We start from the raw sequence: 17,793 nt of genomic DNA on the forward strand, positions 1-17,793 counted from the left end.
GATAACTGTGGGGTCCGTGTCAGACTGCAGAAGTCTTGGCCTTATTTGCAATTGTGACTCCAAGACTAACAACTTTTTTTCAGGTTGTATATTTTATTATGAGCACAGTTTAATTAGGGTACCATGAAGTTACCTGACAGCTAGAAAGTATGGTTATTCATCTCACTTGCAGCAGAATACTATTTGGGAACTGTCAGAAGTAAACTCCTGAAAGTTTAACTACTTGGTGTTGGAAAATGTGAGGGAGGATGGGAGATTCAAGTTTGTATGTACGAACAACACGTGTAGAAAATGAACAGTGTTTATAAGCATGCATTGGCAGCTGCAGCTTACTTGCTTCTACTCCTGGATCAGTTTTTTGGAGTTCACCTGTGCCGAAGTATGGAAGCTTGTGCAAGGTCTTTTCTCCAGGTTGTTTTGACACTTCTGGAGCTTGAAGATTCAGAGGGCAAACTTTTTTCTCAGTTATAGTAAATCACCTCAGTTAACTCTGAAACAGTTGCATCGTACTTTTAAGTATGTTTTATATTACAGAGGAAGGGTGTCTGTTCAGAAGCTGCTTGGTATCTTCCCTTCATGGTGGCAGAGAGGAAATGTTTGACAATTTTTATTTGAAAGCTGTGTCCTGAACTCTTCCGTTGTAGCTTGTATTCTAATGCAAGTCAAACTTGACAAATTTTCTTTTAATTTGTACAGAATCTTATAATGCTGCAATGCATTTTGTTTGAAATCTCTGTGCCTCAGACTGAATCTGGAACCTTAATACATTAATGGATTTTGAGGCATGTTTTTTTCCAAATTAATATTTGAGTGTTGAATCTTTAATGCCCACAACAGAGAAGAAAATGGAATAGTTCTGTGCAGTTTGGCTGGCTTAAGTTAGCACTGTATCATTCTACTACCTATCTGGATTTTAAAGCTAATTAAATACCTTTAAGTATAGCTTTGTAAATATATTTGTTTTAACCGTTCCGGCATACAGTGGTAACTTTACCCTTGCAACTTTATCAAATTAAAGTACCTTTGAGTAATTTTTTTTTTTTTTTGTAGGTATGGTGGTAAATGGCCTGATCAACATTAGTATTTCAACAATTGAGAAGCGTTACGAGTTGAACAGTTCACTCACTGGCTTAATCTCTGCAAGCTATGATATTTCTTTTTGTATATTGGCACTGTTTATATCTTTCTTTGGAGAAAGAGGGCACAAACCACGATGGCTTGCTTTCTCAGCATTTATGCTAGGACTGGGCTCACTTATATTTTCCTTACCACACTTCAGTAGTGGAAAATACCACTTTGGAACTAAACTTGAAGGTAAGATTATCCTTATGTTTTGGAAGGGATTTTAAAAAGTCTGTGTAGCTACTTGGTGAAACTTTTACTTTGGTACAACATAATTAATCTCTGTCAGAGTCCTAAAAATATCTTTAATCTGAAAATAAAATGATTCTGTGAAATCGTGAAGTTCAAGAGGTGCCTCTTTGCACAGTAGACTTCCGTTTTCAGAAGAGATCTGTGTGTCAATATCAGTTCTTTCTCATAAGCAATACTTGAATAAAATTTTTTTGACTTGTGCAGATGAATGCAGTTAAAATTTACTTTGTGTAAAAATGATCTGGCATTTCTTTGAATAGAAATGCAAGTTAGGTCAGTGATTGTCCTGAGGTCAGCAGTAGCAGTCATTTTTCTTCTTTGTAGCTGGTGCAGTGCTGTGTTTTTGACTTTCAGCCTGGGAACAATGCTGATAGCACCGATGTTTTTAGTTGTTACTAAGTAATGTTTACTGTGACCAAGGACTTTCTGAGTCTCATGCTCTGCCAGGGAGGAGGGGAAGCCGTGAGGAAACAGAGACAGGATACCTGACCCCATCTAGCTAAAGGGGTATTCCATACCACAGCACATCATGCCCAGTATATAAACTGGAGGAGTTACCCAGGAGAGCTAGATCACTGCTCGGGTCGGGCTGGGTATTGGTCGGTGGGTGGTGAGCAGTTGTATTGTCTTCCCTTGTTATTTCCCTTATCATTATTATTATTGGTGGTAGCAGTAGTGGTTTTGTTATTACCTTAGTTACTGGACTGTTCTTATCTTAACCCATGGGATTTACATTCTTTCCATTCCCTTCCCCATCCCTTCAGGAGCTGGAGGAGGAAGAAGTGGGGAGAGTGAGCGAGCGGGTGCATGGTTCTGAATTACCAGCTGAGCTTAAACCCTGACAGTGACGTAGAATAATGTTAAAACCGTTGCACTTGGTCTTGCTGGAAGGTGACTACATGTTGCAGTTCTTTTAGGCTTTGAACTATTAAAGGCATCTTGTAACAAGTTTCATCAAGTTCTTCTAATGTTGATAGAAACTTGTGGGTTTCTTTGAAGTAGAGGTAACAAGCAGTACTGAACTATACTGCACAAAGCAGTACTGAAATTGTGGGAGTAGCCAGCTCTCAGGAGGTCTTGTATATCTTTTCCCATAAAGCCAGATTTTAAGTGTAGTGTGCTTAATGCATCTCAGCTTAGTGTGGTACACCTGTAACTAACAAACATTCAGATATGTTTAAAGCAAGATGACTTAATATTTCAGGATTGTCTTAATTGTTACTGCAGTATTTAATCAGATTTATGCCTTCAGTGACTAAGCAGAGTAGTGCTCACTAAAAAGAATAAGTAGCTGTTAAGCAATCTGATGAAAGGGTTCTCAGTATTCTGGTGGCTGATTCTCAAATTAGTGTTTTTCAGGTGTTAGTCACATTGCACACTATGCTGTCCAGACATCAAGCATTAGTTCAGTAACTTTGGCAAGCTATTGTTCCCCATCTAATAAGTGAGGATGTGAGGCAGAAGTCAATTTAACTGTTAAGGCCAAAAGGAAAAACTCTTCAGTGTTTGGAGATAGAGCAGATGATTACTTGTTCCTGGCTCTATTACTGTCTGCAATTTCACTGTTGTTCTCCCTACTACACTAGTATGGAAGGGGAGCTGAATTTAATACAAAACAATTCCAACTGGCAAGGTGGGAATCTGAAGGGAGATGGCCAACTACTGCAGGTGATCTCTCTCTCTCTTATCAATTTTGGTTGAAATATCAGAATCAGTTACTGTTTCATCAGAGATCTGTCCCTTTGCCTGCCATTAAAGATGCTGAGGTGTGATATCTGTTTGGGGTCATACTCTATATGGACTTTTGAAATCTAAAAGCTGTAGGAAGAATTTTAAATGGAGCATATACTTTTTTCTCCATGGCAGTGTAAGCATGAATTCATGCTGATTTGACTATTGTAATGCAGCTACCAGTGCTGTGACTGTGGTGAGCAGATTTAAGGACTTAAGCTGACTTAAACAAAATGTTGTCAAAGATAAATGACTACGGAGTGCAGGGATTGTCTGCACCATGACAAATCTGCAGGTGCTGTGTAACAGCATCCTTTAACAGTTAAATTAACCACAGTGTATGATTTTCTAGGATGTCTGGTTTAGCTAGTTCTGATGATGAAGCATCTTAACCATACGTTTAGCTGCAGAAGTAAATAGGACCACACCCTGAACACTTTGCTTGTAAAAGTCTTTTATTTGATGCTTTGTATTGAAATTTTTGAACAGTTCCTAGTTGATTACTTGAGTATTTTTTTCATGTGTCATATGCGAGTACAGTGAGCTTCAGCTGCAGGACAGCTTCAAAGTATGATTTAGCCCGGTATTTAATATGTCTGCCAGGTTAATTAAGAGATCTTGTCTGGAATACAAAATACATCTAGTGGTCAATATAAGGCTGACAGACTTCCTGGAGCTTAATGTTTTACCTTGAGATATTAATTTAATTTTGAGTATATACATATCCTACTCTACAAAACTATTCAGTTGCAGATCTTTATCACAGTAACACTTTAGATAGTTTGTTTTCTATTGAAAGAGTAGCTAACCAATGGTCTACCTATTTACAGAAATCTTTAGCAACATCAAACGTGCCTTATCTCTAGAAAAGCTTCAGACTCAAAATTGTAATGCAGATGTAACCTGCTGTTTTTTTCTGCTTTTTCAGGTTACGTAGGGTCGTCAGTGTTGCAGCAGGCTCTGATATTGATAGTCAGGAGCTCCATCTACTGGTTTGTCTGTAATAAAACCATTTGTTATTGGTTACCCATAGTGCAGAGGAGTAACAACTGCCGATGCTATAAGCAATGTGCTTTTTAAAGTTCCATCTCGGATCTCATTGAAACATACTTAAATTTGTGAAAGATGTCTGTTACAGCACATGTGAAGTGTAGATCTTCACTTGACACAAGATAACTTTATTGTGAAGTTGGTCAAGCACTGGAACAGATTACTCAGGAAGACTGTGCAGTCTGTTTTGCTTTTAAAACCTTGCTTGGTGAAGTCCTGGGCAACTGATCTACATTCTGCTTTGACACTGTTTGGATTAAGTTTGACAACATGACTCCCTGATACCTCTACCAACCTGAATTATTCCGTGAGTCTCTTCAGTGACAGCATGTGAATGACTTCTTTGGAAAAAAAAAAAAAAGAGCTGTCATTGTTAATAACACACCCTAGCCATTTGAGTTGAAATGCGTGTTGTGTGATCTAAGTAGAGGGAGAATAATTTGAACACTTTTCTTCAGCTCTCTGTTTCACTGGAGACTCAGGTGATAGCCAAGTCATTTAGGGTATGAGAGTGAACCTTCTCAGAAGGGCATTAATTGACCTTCCTTCCCAGAACATGCCAAGGGCAATTTACGAGTAGAGAAGACTGTGGCATTTGTGTACTAATGGTGAAAGAATGTGTGTGATGCTCTGCTCTAATTTGACATCATTAGTATATCTGTGGTTTTTCTGTTGGGTTTGTTCTCTGAAGAGATTATCTAGTTAGTCAAATAATGGGTAGTGCTGCTCTTCTCTGTATTGCTTGGCCTAATTCTCTATAGCATTTAGATGTGCTGTAATACTGTAACATCTGCCTTTAGAAACAAAGACTATGTCTTCATTCAGTGTGTCCATTGAAGCTTTGAGTTTCTTATTCAAGACTTAAAGGTGAGATGTATTTCTGTTTATAAAGGAACAGAAAACAAGCTGTTCTTTATTTCTCACTCCTGGCAACTCTAAACTATTCCCTGCCTGTCAAAAGACAAAAAAACCCCACACCTGCTGGCTGCAGTTCCAGGTACAAAGAAAACCAAGTCAAGAGACCTGTCTTAGATCTAATGTAATTGGTAAAGCATCTCACAGTTGGTTCTACACTCTTGCCTAGTATGTTGTATTAGATACTTGGGGATATTTTGGCCTTTGCATAACTTGAATTCAGGTAGAAAATTTAAAGCATGCAGGAAGGCTTATAATGACTAGCTCTGTTGGATGGTGTTGCCTTTAATGCACTTCTGCTCTTTAAAATGCAAGTCTAATCCACTGACTTTTAGAAGGAAAAGAAGTTTAATAAGAAAATCTAGTTAAAAATGGTCAGCCACCCATCTTAAACTTCTCCCAGAGTCTTGCTTAGCTAAGTTTAGAGTCTCTGGGTTGTATAAAAGGCAGTACCTTTTCACCATTGTTCTTATGACAGCAGCAAACAGGCTTGTGGATCTAATCCAGGTTAGATTTAACCTGTGCCACTTTTAACAATCTGCTTAAACCTTTGACTGGTACAAGATTGGTACTCTTAGCTTTGTGGTAAATGATCTTTGCTTTTAAAGTGTTTCTTGGGAACATGGAATATAGTCTATGACTCCACTCAGCAAGTGCATGTGCACTTGGTGACTTTAAAAAAAAACCAAGTCTGATAACAAATAAGAGTACGGTGATTGTATTAAAGTGCATATTGATGGTTTTCTTAATTTTGTAGTTACACTAGATTACGTGATTCTGAAAACAAAGTAATGTAGTAAACTTCTCACCTCAATGTGAGGATAAATTTCCTAGGGCATTTAAATTGAAGAGCTAGAAAAGTGAAAGTATCTATAATCAATTAGTTCATGGCAGTCTAAAAGCCTGAGACAGTGTAGGTGGAGATGGGAATTCATGAAGAGCCACATTCTGTCAAGAGTTTGATTTATATTACCCTACACAATCTACTTATTTTGTGAAGATCAAATTAGGCTACGCTTTAGTCATTAGCATAATTTGTGGTATTTTCTTGCTCTGCGTTACTTGTTTTCTGATATATTTTATCAAGTTACTATTGTTTGTGTACTACAATAAAATACCTAGCTAGCTGCTGTTTTAGGCTAGCCCGGTAGGTATTGGAGACTAACTTATAACTGCAGGTATATTGCATATATATGCATTGCACATGAATACGTGTATGTTAACAAGATGTTGCAGGACATGTTTTTTTTTTTAATAATCAGTTTTAGATCCTGTGCATTTAAATAGTACAAAGCTAACCTGATTTAAAGATTTGATTTTTTTCAGAAAAGAGGAATCATAGAATTATATGTTGGGGTTGGAAAGGACCTTAAAATCACCTAGTTCCAACCCCCCTGCTGTGGACAGGGTCACCTCACACTAAACCATGTCACCGAAGGCTCTGTCCAACATGGCCTTGAGCACTCCCAGGGATGGAGCAGTTCCAGTGCCTCACCATCCTCCCAGTAAAGAACTTCCCCTGTTTTAAGTTTAAACCCATTACTCCTCGTCCTATCACTACGGTCCCTAATGAAGAGTACCTCCCCAGCATCCTTATAGGCCCCCTTCAGATACTGGAATCTGCTCTGAGGTCTCTGCTCAGCTTCTCTTCTCCAGGCTGAACAGCCCCAACTTTCTCAGCCTGTCTTCATACAGGAGGTGCTCCAGTCCCCTGATAGTCCTTGTGACTCTCCTCTGGACTTGTTCCAGCAGCTCCATATCCTTCTTACGTTGAGGACGCCAGAACAGTACTGCAAGTGTGGTCAGATGAGAGCAGAGTAGAGGGGCAGGATCACCTCCTTCGATGTGCTGGTCACACTTGATGCAGCTCAGAATATGGTTACTTTCTGGGCTGTGAGTGCACACTGAAGCTGGCTCATGTTAAGTTTCTCATCAACCAACACCCCCAAGTCTGTTTTCACAGGGCTAGTCTGAATCACTTCTTCACCCAACCTCTAGCTATGCCTGGGATTGCCACAACCCAGGTGTAGGACCTTGCTGCAAAAGAAAGCAAATGGAGTATGTTTTCCATTTATTGTCAAAACCTTTAGTCTTCAGAATAGTGATTCATAATAAGCTGCTCCCTGTGTGGCTTCTGCATAGCATTAAAATGAGTATTGTTCAGAAGTGGAAAGAAAGGAAAATTTTAATGATTCCTTCTCTTGAAGTGAGAATTTCCCATTGCTCTATATTGGCCGGTTTCTGTGCAACAGCACTGAGTCACCTGTTGTGTGCTATGTGATTTCACTTCCGCTATGGTGTTGTTCTTTCAGGAAGAAGCCATGATAAAGCCCATGGATGCATTTATAACATCAGTGTTGACAGTTCTCTTTAAATATTTGCTGTGTGGGAAGCACTTCCTTACATTTTTATATCCTGTGAGACCAAAGTGTGGGCAAGTTAGCCCTTTGTGTGCTTAAAGTCTGAAGTGTTTTTAAATGTAAAACAACCTGAGAAAAATCATGTAATAATTGTGTAGTAAAGTATTGAGAACTTTTTGGTGTACTTATTTAATCTGAAGTGTGCTTTCATATATTTGATCAATGTGTCTTGTTTCTACCGCACTGGTGGGTTTGTCCTGTTCTTTAGTGTTGTGTGCTTTTCTGTAGACAAATCTGAAAACAGCCATGATGCTCCTTTGATCTTGTCCCTGGGGTATCTGCTACTAAAAGTGCAGTGATAGCAAGGGGAATAAGAGAAAACCTACTTCCTGTCTTCACTCTTTTCTCTTCCATTCTTATAATGCCAAGCATGACAGGATCAGATGCAACTTCAGGCTGCTATACCTCTGCTTCCCTCTTTGTATGTGTGGACAAGTTGAAAAGCTTTACATTAGCTTCTCATTCTGTAGATACAGCAGTGTGTGCCTCATGAGCGTTAGTGGTGTGGGATTTTAAGGTTGGTTTGTTTGTTTTTTGTTTTTTTGTTTTTTTTTTTTTTTTCCTTGAGAAACACTTCTCAATAGAGTGTATGAGAAGAGAGCATTATCTGTGACTGACAACTGCACTTTTCTCTCCAGCAGTCCAACTTTACCTAGGTTGTCCAGACTGTTTTGTCACTTAAGAGCAGAAGTTGTTAGTGCTCTCAGAATCATTAAAAAGTACAAGAACAAAATTGTCTGTTTCCTAGGAGTATTCACTAACCTGTTGCATGACAATTTGACAGGTTTGGCTTGCTTTGTTTGTTTTTCATATTTGGTCAATAATACTTTCAAAAAGCCAAAGTGTTTTAATAAGCCTATTTTACCCATCTTTCCTTCCTGGTAAGGAAAAAAAGCCTGAGCCATAATAGTATTTCTTTTGGGGGATATGATGTCACTGTCAAATGGAGTATATTACTATATATTACTAGGACTGAAAATGATAATTGTGTGCAGAGTACTTTGTCTATAATTTAGCTTTCAGTATAGGGTTATTTTTTATTTCTGTGTGTGGGTTTTGGTTTGTTTTTTTTTTTTTGTTTGTTTGTTTTTGTTTTCTTCAGTTAGACTGTGACAAGCTTGGAAACAGAATTTTAAAGTCTTGCTCTCTGTCTTTCAGACACATGTCAAATTCCAGGAACAAGGTCTGCTAACTTCACTTGCAGTGCCAGCGCAATGTCTTCACTTTCCAACTATCTGTATGTTTTTATCCTGGGACAGCTGATGCTGGGAGTTGGAGGAACACCACTATATACTTTGGGGACAGCTTTTATTGATGATAGTGTCGCAAAACACAAATCTTCCCTTTATATAGGTAACTTTTAAAACTGCTTATAACACATTGTCTCGATAGGTCATAGACTGCAATGCCTTTGAAATGTTTTTATGAATTTCTCTAATTAAATCTGTCTTGTCATTGTTCACTTAGGTGCATAAAGTGTTTCTTTATCGGCTACTGTGCATGTTAGGTGGTAGCCTGGTGTGTCAAGTCTTGTCAATAGTTGTTTGGGGGAGTGTGGTAATGCTACTTTGTACCTGTCTTGCTATTTTTTCATGTCAGTAACTTAAGGTTATTAAGTGGCTAATATAGCCTGCCTGTCAAGAGCAGAATGAGCTGTAAAGAAAGTTTGCTTTTAGTGTCAGTCTTTGAAAACTACTGTGTATCAGGCTAGTAGCCAGGCTTTACTGTGTCCTGTATCAGATTTATTTACCTTCTAACAGTAATCTGTGCATCATGTGATCAATGCAGTTCTCTAGCCACATACAAATTTGCACTTCAGGAGGAAATAGTGGAAGTATCTTTCTTTAATTGACAGTAAACGGATTGTTTAGAAACATGGAGAATGTGTCTTACTGCAGAGCTGTTTGAAAACAAAGCAATAGTATTTCTTAGCAGTGGTTTTTAATTTTTCCTAATCAGCATGGCTATGTGCATTTTTACTGCCAAGTTCGTTGTAGTATAAGTGTGTTTTCTATGGGTATGAAGATGTTTACTATTATCCCCATTTTAGGTGTAAGCTGGTAAAAGTATGTTAGCTATACTGGTAATTGCAGGAGGAATTCAAAACATCTTAGATTCCTGGACTGTTTTCCAGACTAAAGCAGTATTTCTAGGGGGCAAAATTGAAATTATCATCTATTTACATACAGCTCTTGCTTAATTGTTCTAGACAAGCCACTTCATTTAGTGCCAACAAATAGAATAGTTGCACATGTTAAATCCTAAATAACAAAGACAACTTTTATTTTTCCTATTTCTTTATATTGAGAGAGAAGATTACACTTTCATTTGTTTCTTCTGAGGCCAGTGAGTTAAATAGAGCAGAATTACAAATGTCTGCGTGATGAGGGGATCATGAAGTAGCCTGAAAACTACTAGGAAAATGCTGTCACTGTTCAAACTTAAAAATAACAGATCAATACAATAAATTAATGTTTGTGCAACCTTCAGACAACTGCTGAGTTCAGAAGAACTCCATTTATATATATTCTGTCCAGTATAACAGGACTAAAATGCAAGTGAGTGGACAGGCAGCTACAGTAGTCCTTAATTATTTTTCTTGCTTCTATGCAATGTATCGAAGATTTAAAATACATTGTGTTGTTTTGCCTAATGTGAGGATTGTGCATCTCAGCAAAAAAGAAGCAAACTAAAACTTTCTTTTAGTGTCTGTAAATAGCTCCTAACATCTTAAAATGTAAGGTTGCAACTTGTAGGTTGGTAGTTTCTTTCTCTTCTGAAACTGGGTGCATTTTCATGAGTGTTCTCTTGCTGAACTGAGGTATCTGCATCTAAAGCCAATAAAAAGTTAAGCAATTCCAAATGGTAATTTAAACTGAATGGTCTGTAGGAGGAAATAGGTACCTTCCTAGCTAGGTTTGATGCTCTGTAGATCGAATGTGGACTTCCATTGGAAAGATCCTTTCAGCATGTCATTATTTCCAAAATATAGGAAAACCTGGGATATGTCAACTGAATGTTTATTTTACTTACTGATACTTAAAAGTCCCCTTCTGTGTCCCTTCCTCCTCTTGCACTCCTTCCCCACCCCCAATCCTCTTGCTGTCTAAAGAGCATGAAATAATGCTAAATAGTGAGGAAGCAACTTTGTAAACAACTGAGAAATTCAGATTCTTCAACCTGAAGAGTTGCATCAGGCTGAACCGCTGACTTGCAGCTTTTAAGGAGAGTTTCAGATTTTCTTGTTAAGAGACAAGTACAAATTTTGTCTTCTACATGCTGTAGTTGAAGTATGACACTAAAAAAACCAGATTGAGTTATGGAAACCATTTGGTCTGAAGCTGATTCATGGTGTTTTAAAACAAAGCTTTAAAAATGTATGGTGAACTTGATGTATTTTGTCTTCTAGGAATTGGTTATGCCATGTCACTGCTGGGTCCTGCTGTTGGCTACATCTTAGGAGGACAGCTACTTAATATTTATATTGATATCGAGATCCCAGAAAGGCAGGCTACAACTTAGTCTTTTGCTTTCTGTTTTCTTCCCCTATTAATTCTTATTAAAATCTTCATCTGTTCTCCATGTAAGGAGGAAAAAGTGGTTTTGTTTGGAAAATACTGCATTTTCAAGAGCTTCTTTAACTTGGTAACAAGGTGCATTCACAAGGGCTTCTAGCAAATGAGTTACTTCCCACAGTGAGTAGTCAACTCCATTGTGTGTGAAAGTTTCGCTGTAGTGCAAATACTTTGTTCTAGCTTTTTGAGATGCTAGCTGTTTTAAAGCTGATTAACAAAAAATGCTTTATCTTCTGCTGAGTTGCTAATTTAGGGTTAGATTGCAACTACTGATTTATTGTGCAGAAAGTTTCCCTGAGGTGGGATATGGGGAGTAGGATACTGCTACTTACCATCTGGGGAAGAGCTTGCTAGAAAATTTACCAGTTGAGTAGTCAAAAAATGACAGAAACTGTATTACTATCCAGAAACTTCATTTGCATTTTTATTTCCTCTCTTTTGGGGACTTTAGATCAATACAGTGATACTCTGAACTTCTGTATTGTCTTTCACTTAACTCATTGACTTTGATTCTTTCTAAAAACAGTTTTCTCAGTATCTTAATGCTGCAGAATCTTGAAATCAGAGTGAAATAGTGACCTTCAAATCAGAATGAATTTGACTGAGTTGAAAGCTATATTTAGTAGAATGCAGTATTATAATAGAGCTGGTGATTGTGCTTTAAACAAGCCACCAATAAATTAAATACATGTAGAAAACAAAAAAATTACAAAATTAAAATGCCTTCTGTTAAGTTAGTATTTTAAACAAACAAAAGATCTAGTTCACTGACATCTGAAATTACCGATTTAAATTCACAAATTGTAAACCTACCTTTTGCAAATTATTTTTCCAGTACAAAGATGGATCCAGATGACCCACGTTGGCTTGGAGCTTGGTGGATAGGATTTCTTGTGTGCTTTGTCGCAGTTTGGCCTCTTATAATACCTTTTTCATGCTTTCCAAAATACCTACCAGGTAAACATTTAAGAATAATGGGCTATATTGGAAGAGAGATTTGTTTTACTTCTGGGTTACAGGCTGCCGGGCTGAGTGATTGCTCTTTGTTTCTGTTTATCAGTTAACTGTTTTTTGGCTAAAACCTGGGATAAATACCTTGTTTCCAACATGCAGCCTTTAAAACAAGCAAATTAGGGCTTTGTGTATGTACTGATGTATGGTAACACTGGAAGCCAGTAGAGCATGGAAAGTGATGGTCACAATTTGGAAGGTGCTTGCAGCTGAGCACCCAGGACTATATTTGAAGATACTGTGTTACCCATCAAGAAACATAGGGAAATTTCATTGACTTAACACATGCATGCATGCATTATTGTCTTTGACTCTGTTGCCTTATTGTTTTGGGTGGAATAATAAGACATGGATCAAAGTATCCCAGAGCATTCTTCTAAAAAATAAGTTTAATACAATTTCTGTTCAGGTAGTTATTATCTAGCAGTCCCTTGAAAGAACATCTAAAGGAATGTATTGTGCTTGCCTGGAAAGAGAAATGATGGAGGAAAAGAAACAATGGAGTAGGGGCCTGGCAAGAATGTGAGGACAATTAAAAAAAAATAAAATTGAATGAGTTTCAGGATAGCTTGAAATTCTTAGGATATTTCTAATAATATCTTCTTACAGCCAAGGGTTTCTAATGGAAGCATGATGCTTTCAGCCAAATACTTCTTTCTGCAGCAGTATGTTGTTGATACTTTTATGGATCTGTACCAGTAAAATAGTCAAGAATACCTAAAATGTCTGAGCTAGTTTTGTGAAGGAAAGTAAACACTTACTTTGTTTTTTCTGACTTCAAGCCCAAGAGCACGGGTTTTCAATGATTTTGTTGTCAGTAAATATGTCCATTTGTAGGAACAGCAAAAATACAGTCTGAAAAGATCTCTGAAACACATGATGATGGAAGTGAGCTGCTTGTTGAGACCCAGGATATTGGAAAAAGCTTTAAAGACTTTCCCGTGGCTCTCCTGGTAAGGGAATTGTGATTTTACTAAAACTGGTATATTCTGAGAAATGATTTTTTTTTTTTCAGGTAAAACATAAATGTTCAGAAAGGTAATTGCTTCTTTTATTGTGTTGTGGTAGGTAAGTCTCCAGTGCTGCTGATAATTTAATGCATATTCATTTTGTTGATGCTTAGGACCGTTAAAGTAAGAAAAGCATATTAGTGAAGTTCCAAATGAGAGTATCTGCTTTAAAATATAGTGACTTCTAGATTATATGGTACTACAATGAAATAGTTTCGAGTGTAATGCTAATTTTCCCCCATAGATACTGGTGAAGAATCCAGTGCTTATGAGTCTAATAGTAGCCAGTACTTCAGAAGCTTTAGTTGCCACAGGCTTTGCCACATTTCTACCAAAGTTGATAGAAAACCAGTTTGGGAAAACATCAAGCTTTTCAGCAACCCTTGCAGGTAATGTGGCTTTTCGTTTTTACATGTTCAATTCATTTGTGCTGAGTACCTCATTAACATTATAGTTTATATTGGCATCTTGTGTTTGTCAAGATATTGCAAACAGACTTACATGAAATGCAGTTTTCATAGCAGAAATTATATTTTTGAATTTTCTTGCCTGTCCCGTGAGATTAATTCACCAAGGGTAATTCACCAAGGGTGCAGATCTAATTATTGTCTGATAGTAACCATAATTTATTCCTTCTTGTTAAAAACACATTTAGTTTTCCTGATTAAAAATCAGCTAAAGAAACATTAAGCCTTAGTCCCTACTGCCTATGAAAGGCAGCTGGAAAAAAAGCAGTGCTTACTACAGGTAAGCCAGGGCTTGACCTGGCTTTTCTGTTCTTCAGTTCTACCAAGTTACAGTGAGATAGCTTACCATAAAATGGCTAATCAGATTATGTTATAAAATTACTGTACAGCTGCTTCTATGGTTGCCTTATTGTCGCTTACTCCCATTATCCAGTATGCAGACCTAAGAGGTAGAACAGAGGAAGATTATGAATAGATGAATATTGGAGAAACAAATGAAAAAATCCAATGGAAGAGGTGCACTAGGTAGGGTCACATAATTAACTCTGACACAATTACTTCTGAAGAACAGCATCCAGATCAAGGCAGGTAGGCCAACAGATGCTTACAGTGTGGCAGACTTAATATTTCTGGAATATGTCTTGCTAAATTACTTCAGCTGTATAGTGCTGCAATGTAAGCATATGCTAGTTGAAGTGTTCTAAGAGAAATATATCTTTGGGAGACACTTTCTGAATTACTTATTTCCCTGGATAATACCACATAGTACTTTCTCTATTCAGACATCATAGCTTCAAAATTGAGTATTTGCAAGTTTTGCATAGAAATTCATTGGATTACATGCTCAATTGTTAAGCAGTAATCAGCAGTGAAGTGGAAAAGAGGATCTTCCTTTGTTTGTCTGTAGATCTATACACTATTGCCTGTAGAATTTCTGAGTGGAAAATATTGATAGCATTAACCAGATGTACAGCTTTAAATGCCTACACTAATTTTGAAAGCTAGCTGTACCTGAACTAATGTTGAGCTAGCTAGTCTCAGTGTTACCAATGGCTATGTTAACTACTTAAAGCACTTTTGACTCTGTGTATGTGGCCTGTGCAGTTCTGCTACAGTACTTGAACTGTCTTTAAAAATAGCTGTCTCAGGTCAGTGCATGTTAAACTGAGTTCTGTGTGGTATTGTAGATTAGCCATAAAAGTGCTCAGATATGTATCTGGACTCCTAATAGTATGAAGATTAATCATGGGTTATATAGACAGTGAAACTGGCACACTGTTCTAGACTTTCTAATCTATTTTTTCTAATCTTTATGTAGATGCCTTATTGTATCTTGTGCTGTTTCTTGTATAGTGGTGATTATGGCTTTTTATTAAAAAGCTCAAAATGTGAATGTATAGCAAAGAACATGAATGTGAAGAATGGACTGAAGCAGTGAAAGAGCATTACCTGTTTTCATTAAGTGGCTCAGAGATTCCTGCCCAGTATGTAGTACACTTTAAGTAATTGAGGTTTGCTATGTTGAACTTGGGTTTTGGACAACTGTAAATCAATTATGCTGTCAAGTTGAACTTCTGGAAAGGCTAAAGATAGTGTGAAGGCAGAATAAATTGCTTATGCTAACACATTCTAGTAAAATGGTTTGAAAATGACATCACATGGACTTCATCTTAAGATACAGGTAACTTCTGTGATTATTTTTTTTTTTTCCTTAGGATAAAATTGCATTTTAAATTGCTTCACTAATTATATCTTTCATTTTTATGTAATTGCTGGTGTCTTGTTTTCCTCTAGGGCTTGTATTAATTCCAGCAGCAGCACTAGGCCAAGTCGTAAGTGGCATCTTGGTTTCGAAGTGCAAAATGGATTGCAAAAGCATAATCAAGTTCATGATAGGCACTTGTTCAGTGGCCCTACTATTAAACACAGTGTTTTTATTTGCTAAATGTGGGAATGAACCTTTCGCAGGTGTCTCTGAAACATATAATGGGTAAATATTTTTTAATGAACTCTTGGGTTTGGTGATAATGTTTAAAATAAGCTACTTCACAGAATGCAAAACCTTTAAAAATGTCATATATTGCCTTTCTGTATGCAATGGAAGTGCTTTGCGGAACTCTAAAACCTTGTTCATGGAATCTTCATGCAATAGGTGATTCAGAAAATGTTAATAGTACATTGCCTACAGAATGTTCTGAGCAGGCTGGTCCTGCTTGCAAAAATCCCAGCTTTTGTGACCATTTTAGGTGTAGCCATGGTATTGACTAAAGCTAATTTTCTAGCCCTGCAGAAGTGGTATGTCTTTTTGTGTCCGGTTAACCAGCTCTTGACAATCTTGGCAGTTTTTGAGTCTGCTTGTCAATATTTTCATGAGAGCCCTGATGTGAACTACACCTTACACTGATTGCAGATTTTTCCCTAGAAAAACTAAGACATTATTGTAGCATCAGATTCTAGCATATCTAGCCTCCATTTACAGTGAAAGGTTTATTTTTTTTTTCATGGTAAAGTGGCTGATAGAGATAGAAATTTAATGCCCAAGAGAGCATAGGTCAATTGACCAACTTGAAGAATAAAATTGGTGGAGTAATATGGCTAACTGAAACATAATTAAAAATACTTTTGTCTAATATGTATAGGAAGACTTCTCAAGAAAATATGTGCTTTCCCTTAAACAACGCAATTCTCATTCCTTATAAGAATGCAGTGTATTGCACATCTTTAGATATTTGTAGTAATTGCAATAAAAATTCTAGGATGAATGTTCTTCCTGTTTCTATGAACAAAGCTTACTCTGGAAACCAGTAGAGCGGTGGGGAAAAAGAGTCAAAAAAGAGAAGACAAAAATGAAGCAAGATTAAAAAATAAATATCTGCTTTGATAAGCATTCTTTAGAGAATGGATTTCTAGGTCTGCTTGTTTTAAAAACATTGAATGTATGTGATTATATCATGATCATGGGCACTATGTTGTATAAAATGTCTAATCTTGCCTTATTAAGGCATTAATTATAAGATTATGATTTCTCAATTCTCATAGTTTTAAATAGCACACACTTCCATAGTGTGAGCAGTGTTTAAAAGCAGAGGAAGGTAGATAGCTGTGCCAAAACTGTGCTCTCAAGTGGTCAGTTATTCTGTCATGAATTGACAGAGCCAGAGGCAACTTCAGCTGTTTGAAGGTCTGCCAAAGAGCCAGATACTGCTGTGCAAAATAACTCGAGTAGACTGGTAGCTAGGGACTAGCTACCATTTGAAAAAAAAATCATAAGTATGAGCAGCCTGCTGTGTAACTTACTGTGTGAGTAACTTACCAAAATATTTTTGTTTTCCCCAAATTCCCCCATTTTAACAAAGTGCTTAGGCAGCACTATCTTGTACAAAAACTGTATCTGTAAGCTATGCTTAGATGCATAAAAAAGCATTTGAATCCTAGGATGGGGAAGAGTGTCTCTACACTTTACTGACACAGTAGCATGAAGTATGCAATGAAAATACAGAAGATGGGTTGAGGGGGGAAGTTAGTTTTGTAGCCTCTCATGCATATAGGTAATACTTCTGGGAAAAATGGTAAACATCTAATAAACAGACATACATAGTTTCTTTACTTGGCATTGTCATGCTTTTTGACTGACTTAATATAAACATATAACAAATAGAAGAATGCAGGAGAGTCACATCTTACTCACTGAGGCAACTAAGTGCACAAAAATCACACCATGTGAAGTCTCTTAATTTTCCTAGATCTTTCAAGGGTATCATTGACATAAACATAACTGACATATTACAAAAATTTCCCCAAAATAGTGACATGAAAGACTAATCAGATATTTTTCAAGTGTCTCATTTAGGTAAATGTAAAACCAGTAAAATAGGTAACCTTGGGTTAACAGGACAGAAATTCAGAGGGCTTGGAGACAGTTGTGATTGAAGGCAGCTACTTAGTCTTCCCGCTCTCTAAGAGAGTAGAAATTTAATGCCATGATACCTTAACTATTCATTTGTACTTCCTTCTTCTTAAAGCAAAGTTAACACTCATTCTGATTTCATCTTTCATCTTTACGGCTTGATGTATCAATTGACAGGAAATTCAAAGGTCAGGGTTAACATTTGATGCTTAAAACATAGCTCTAGTGTGAAAAAATGCTAGCTGTAAGATTACTGTGGACACTTCAGAACTGTGATAACTAGGATGCAGACACTGATTGGGGAAAGTTTATAGTTACAAATTGAGCAAAAGA

The 17,793-nt window shown here is 37.1% G+C and overlaps 1 protein-coding gene across 1 annotated transcript in view; it reads left to right on the plus strand.

The window, feature by feature from the left end:
* The window catches only part of SLCO4C1 (solute carrier organic anion transporter family member 4C1), a 31,323-nt gene that overhangs the window by 3,374 nt on the left and 10,156 nt on the right, over window positions 1-17,793 (plus strand). Inside the window, 7 exon segments of the mRNA XM_057398658.1 lie at window positions 1,051-1,314; window positions 8,649-8,843; window positions 10,900-10,996; window positions 11,901-12,022; window positions 12,914-13,029; window positions 13,331-13,475; window positions 15,348-15,543. Of these exon segments, the coding sequence (XP_057254641.1) occupies window positions 1,051-1,314; window positions 8,649-8,843; window positions 10,900-10,996; window positions 11,901-12,022; window positions 12,914-13,029; window positions 13,331-13,475; window positions 15,348-15,543 (1,135 nt within the window).

The sequence above is a fragment of the Pezoporus wallicus genome, unplaced genomic scaffold (assembly GCF_028554395.1).
Source record: "Pezoporus wallicus isolate ANWC-B61680 ecotype Strahan unplaced genomic scaffold, APGP_CSIRO_Pwel_v1 contig_6816, whole genome shotgun sequence".
Lineage (NCBI taxonomy): Eukaryota > Metazoa > Chordata > Aves > Psittaciformes > Psittacidae > Pezoporus > Pezoporus wallicus.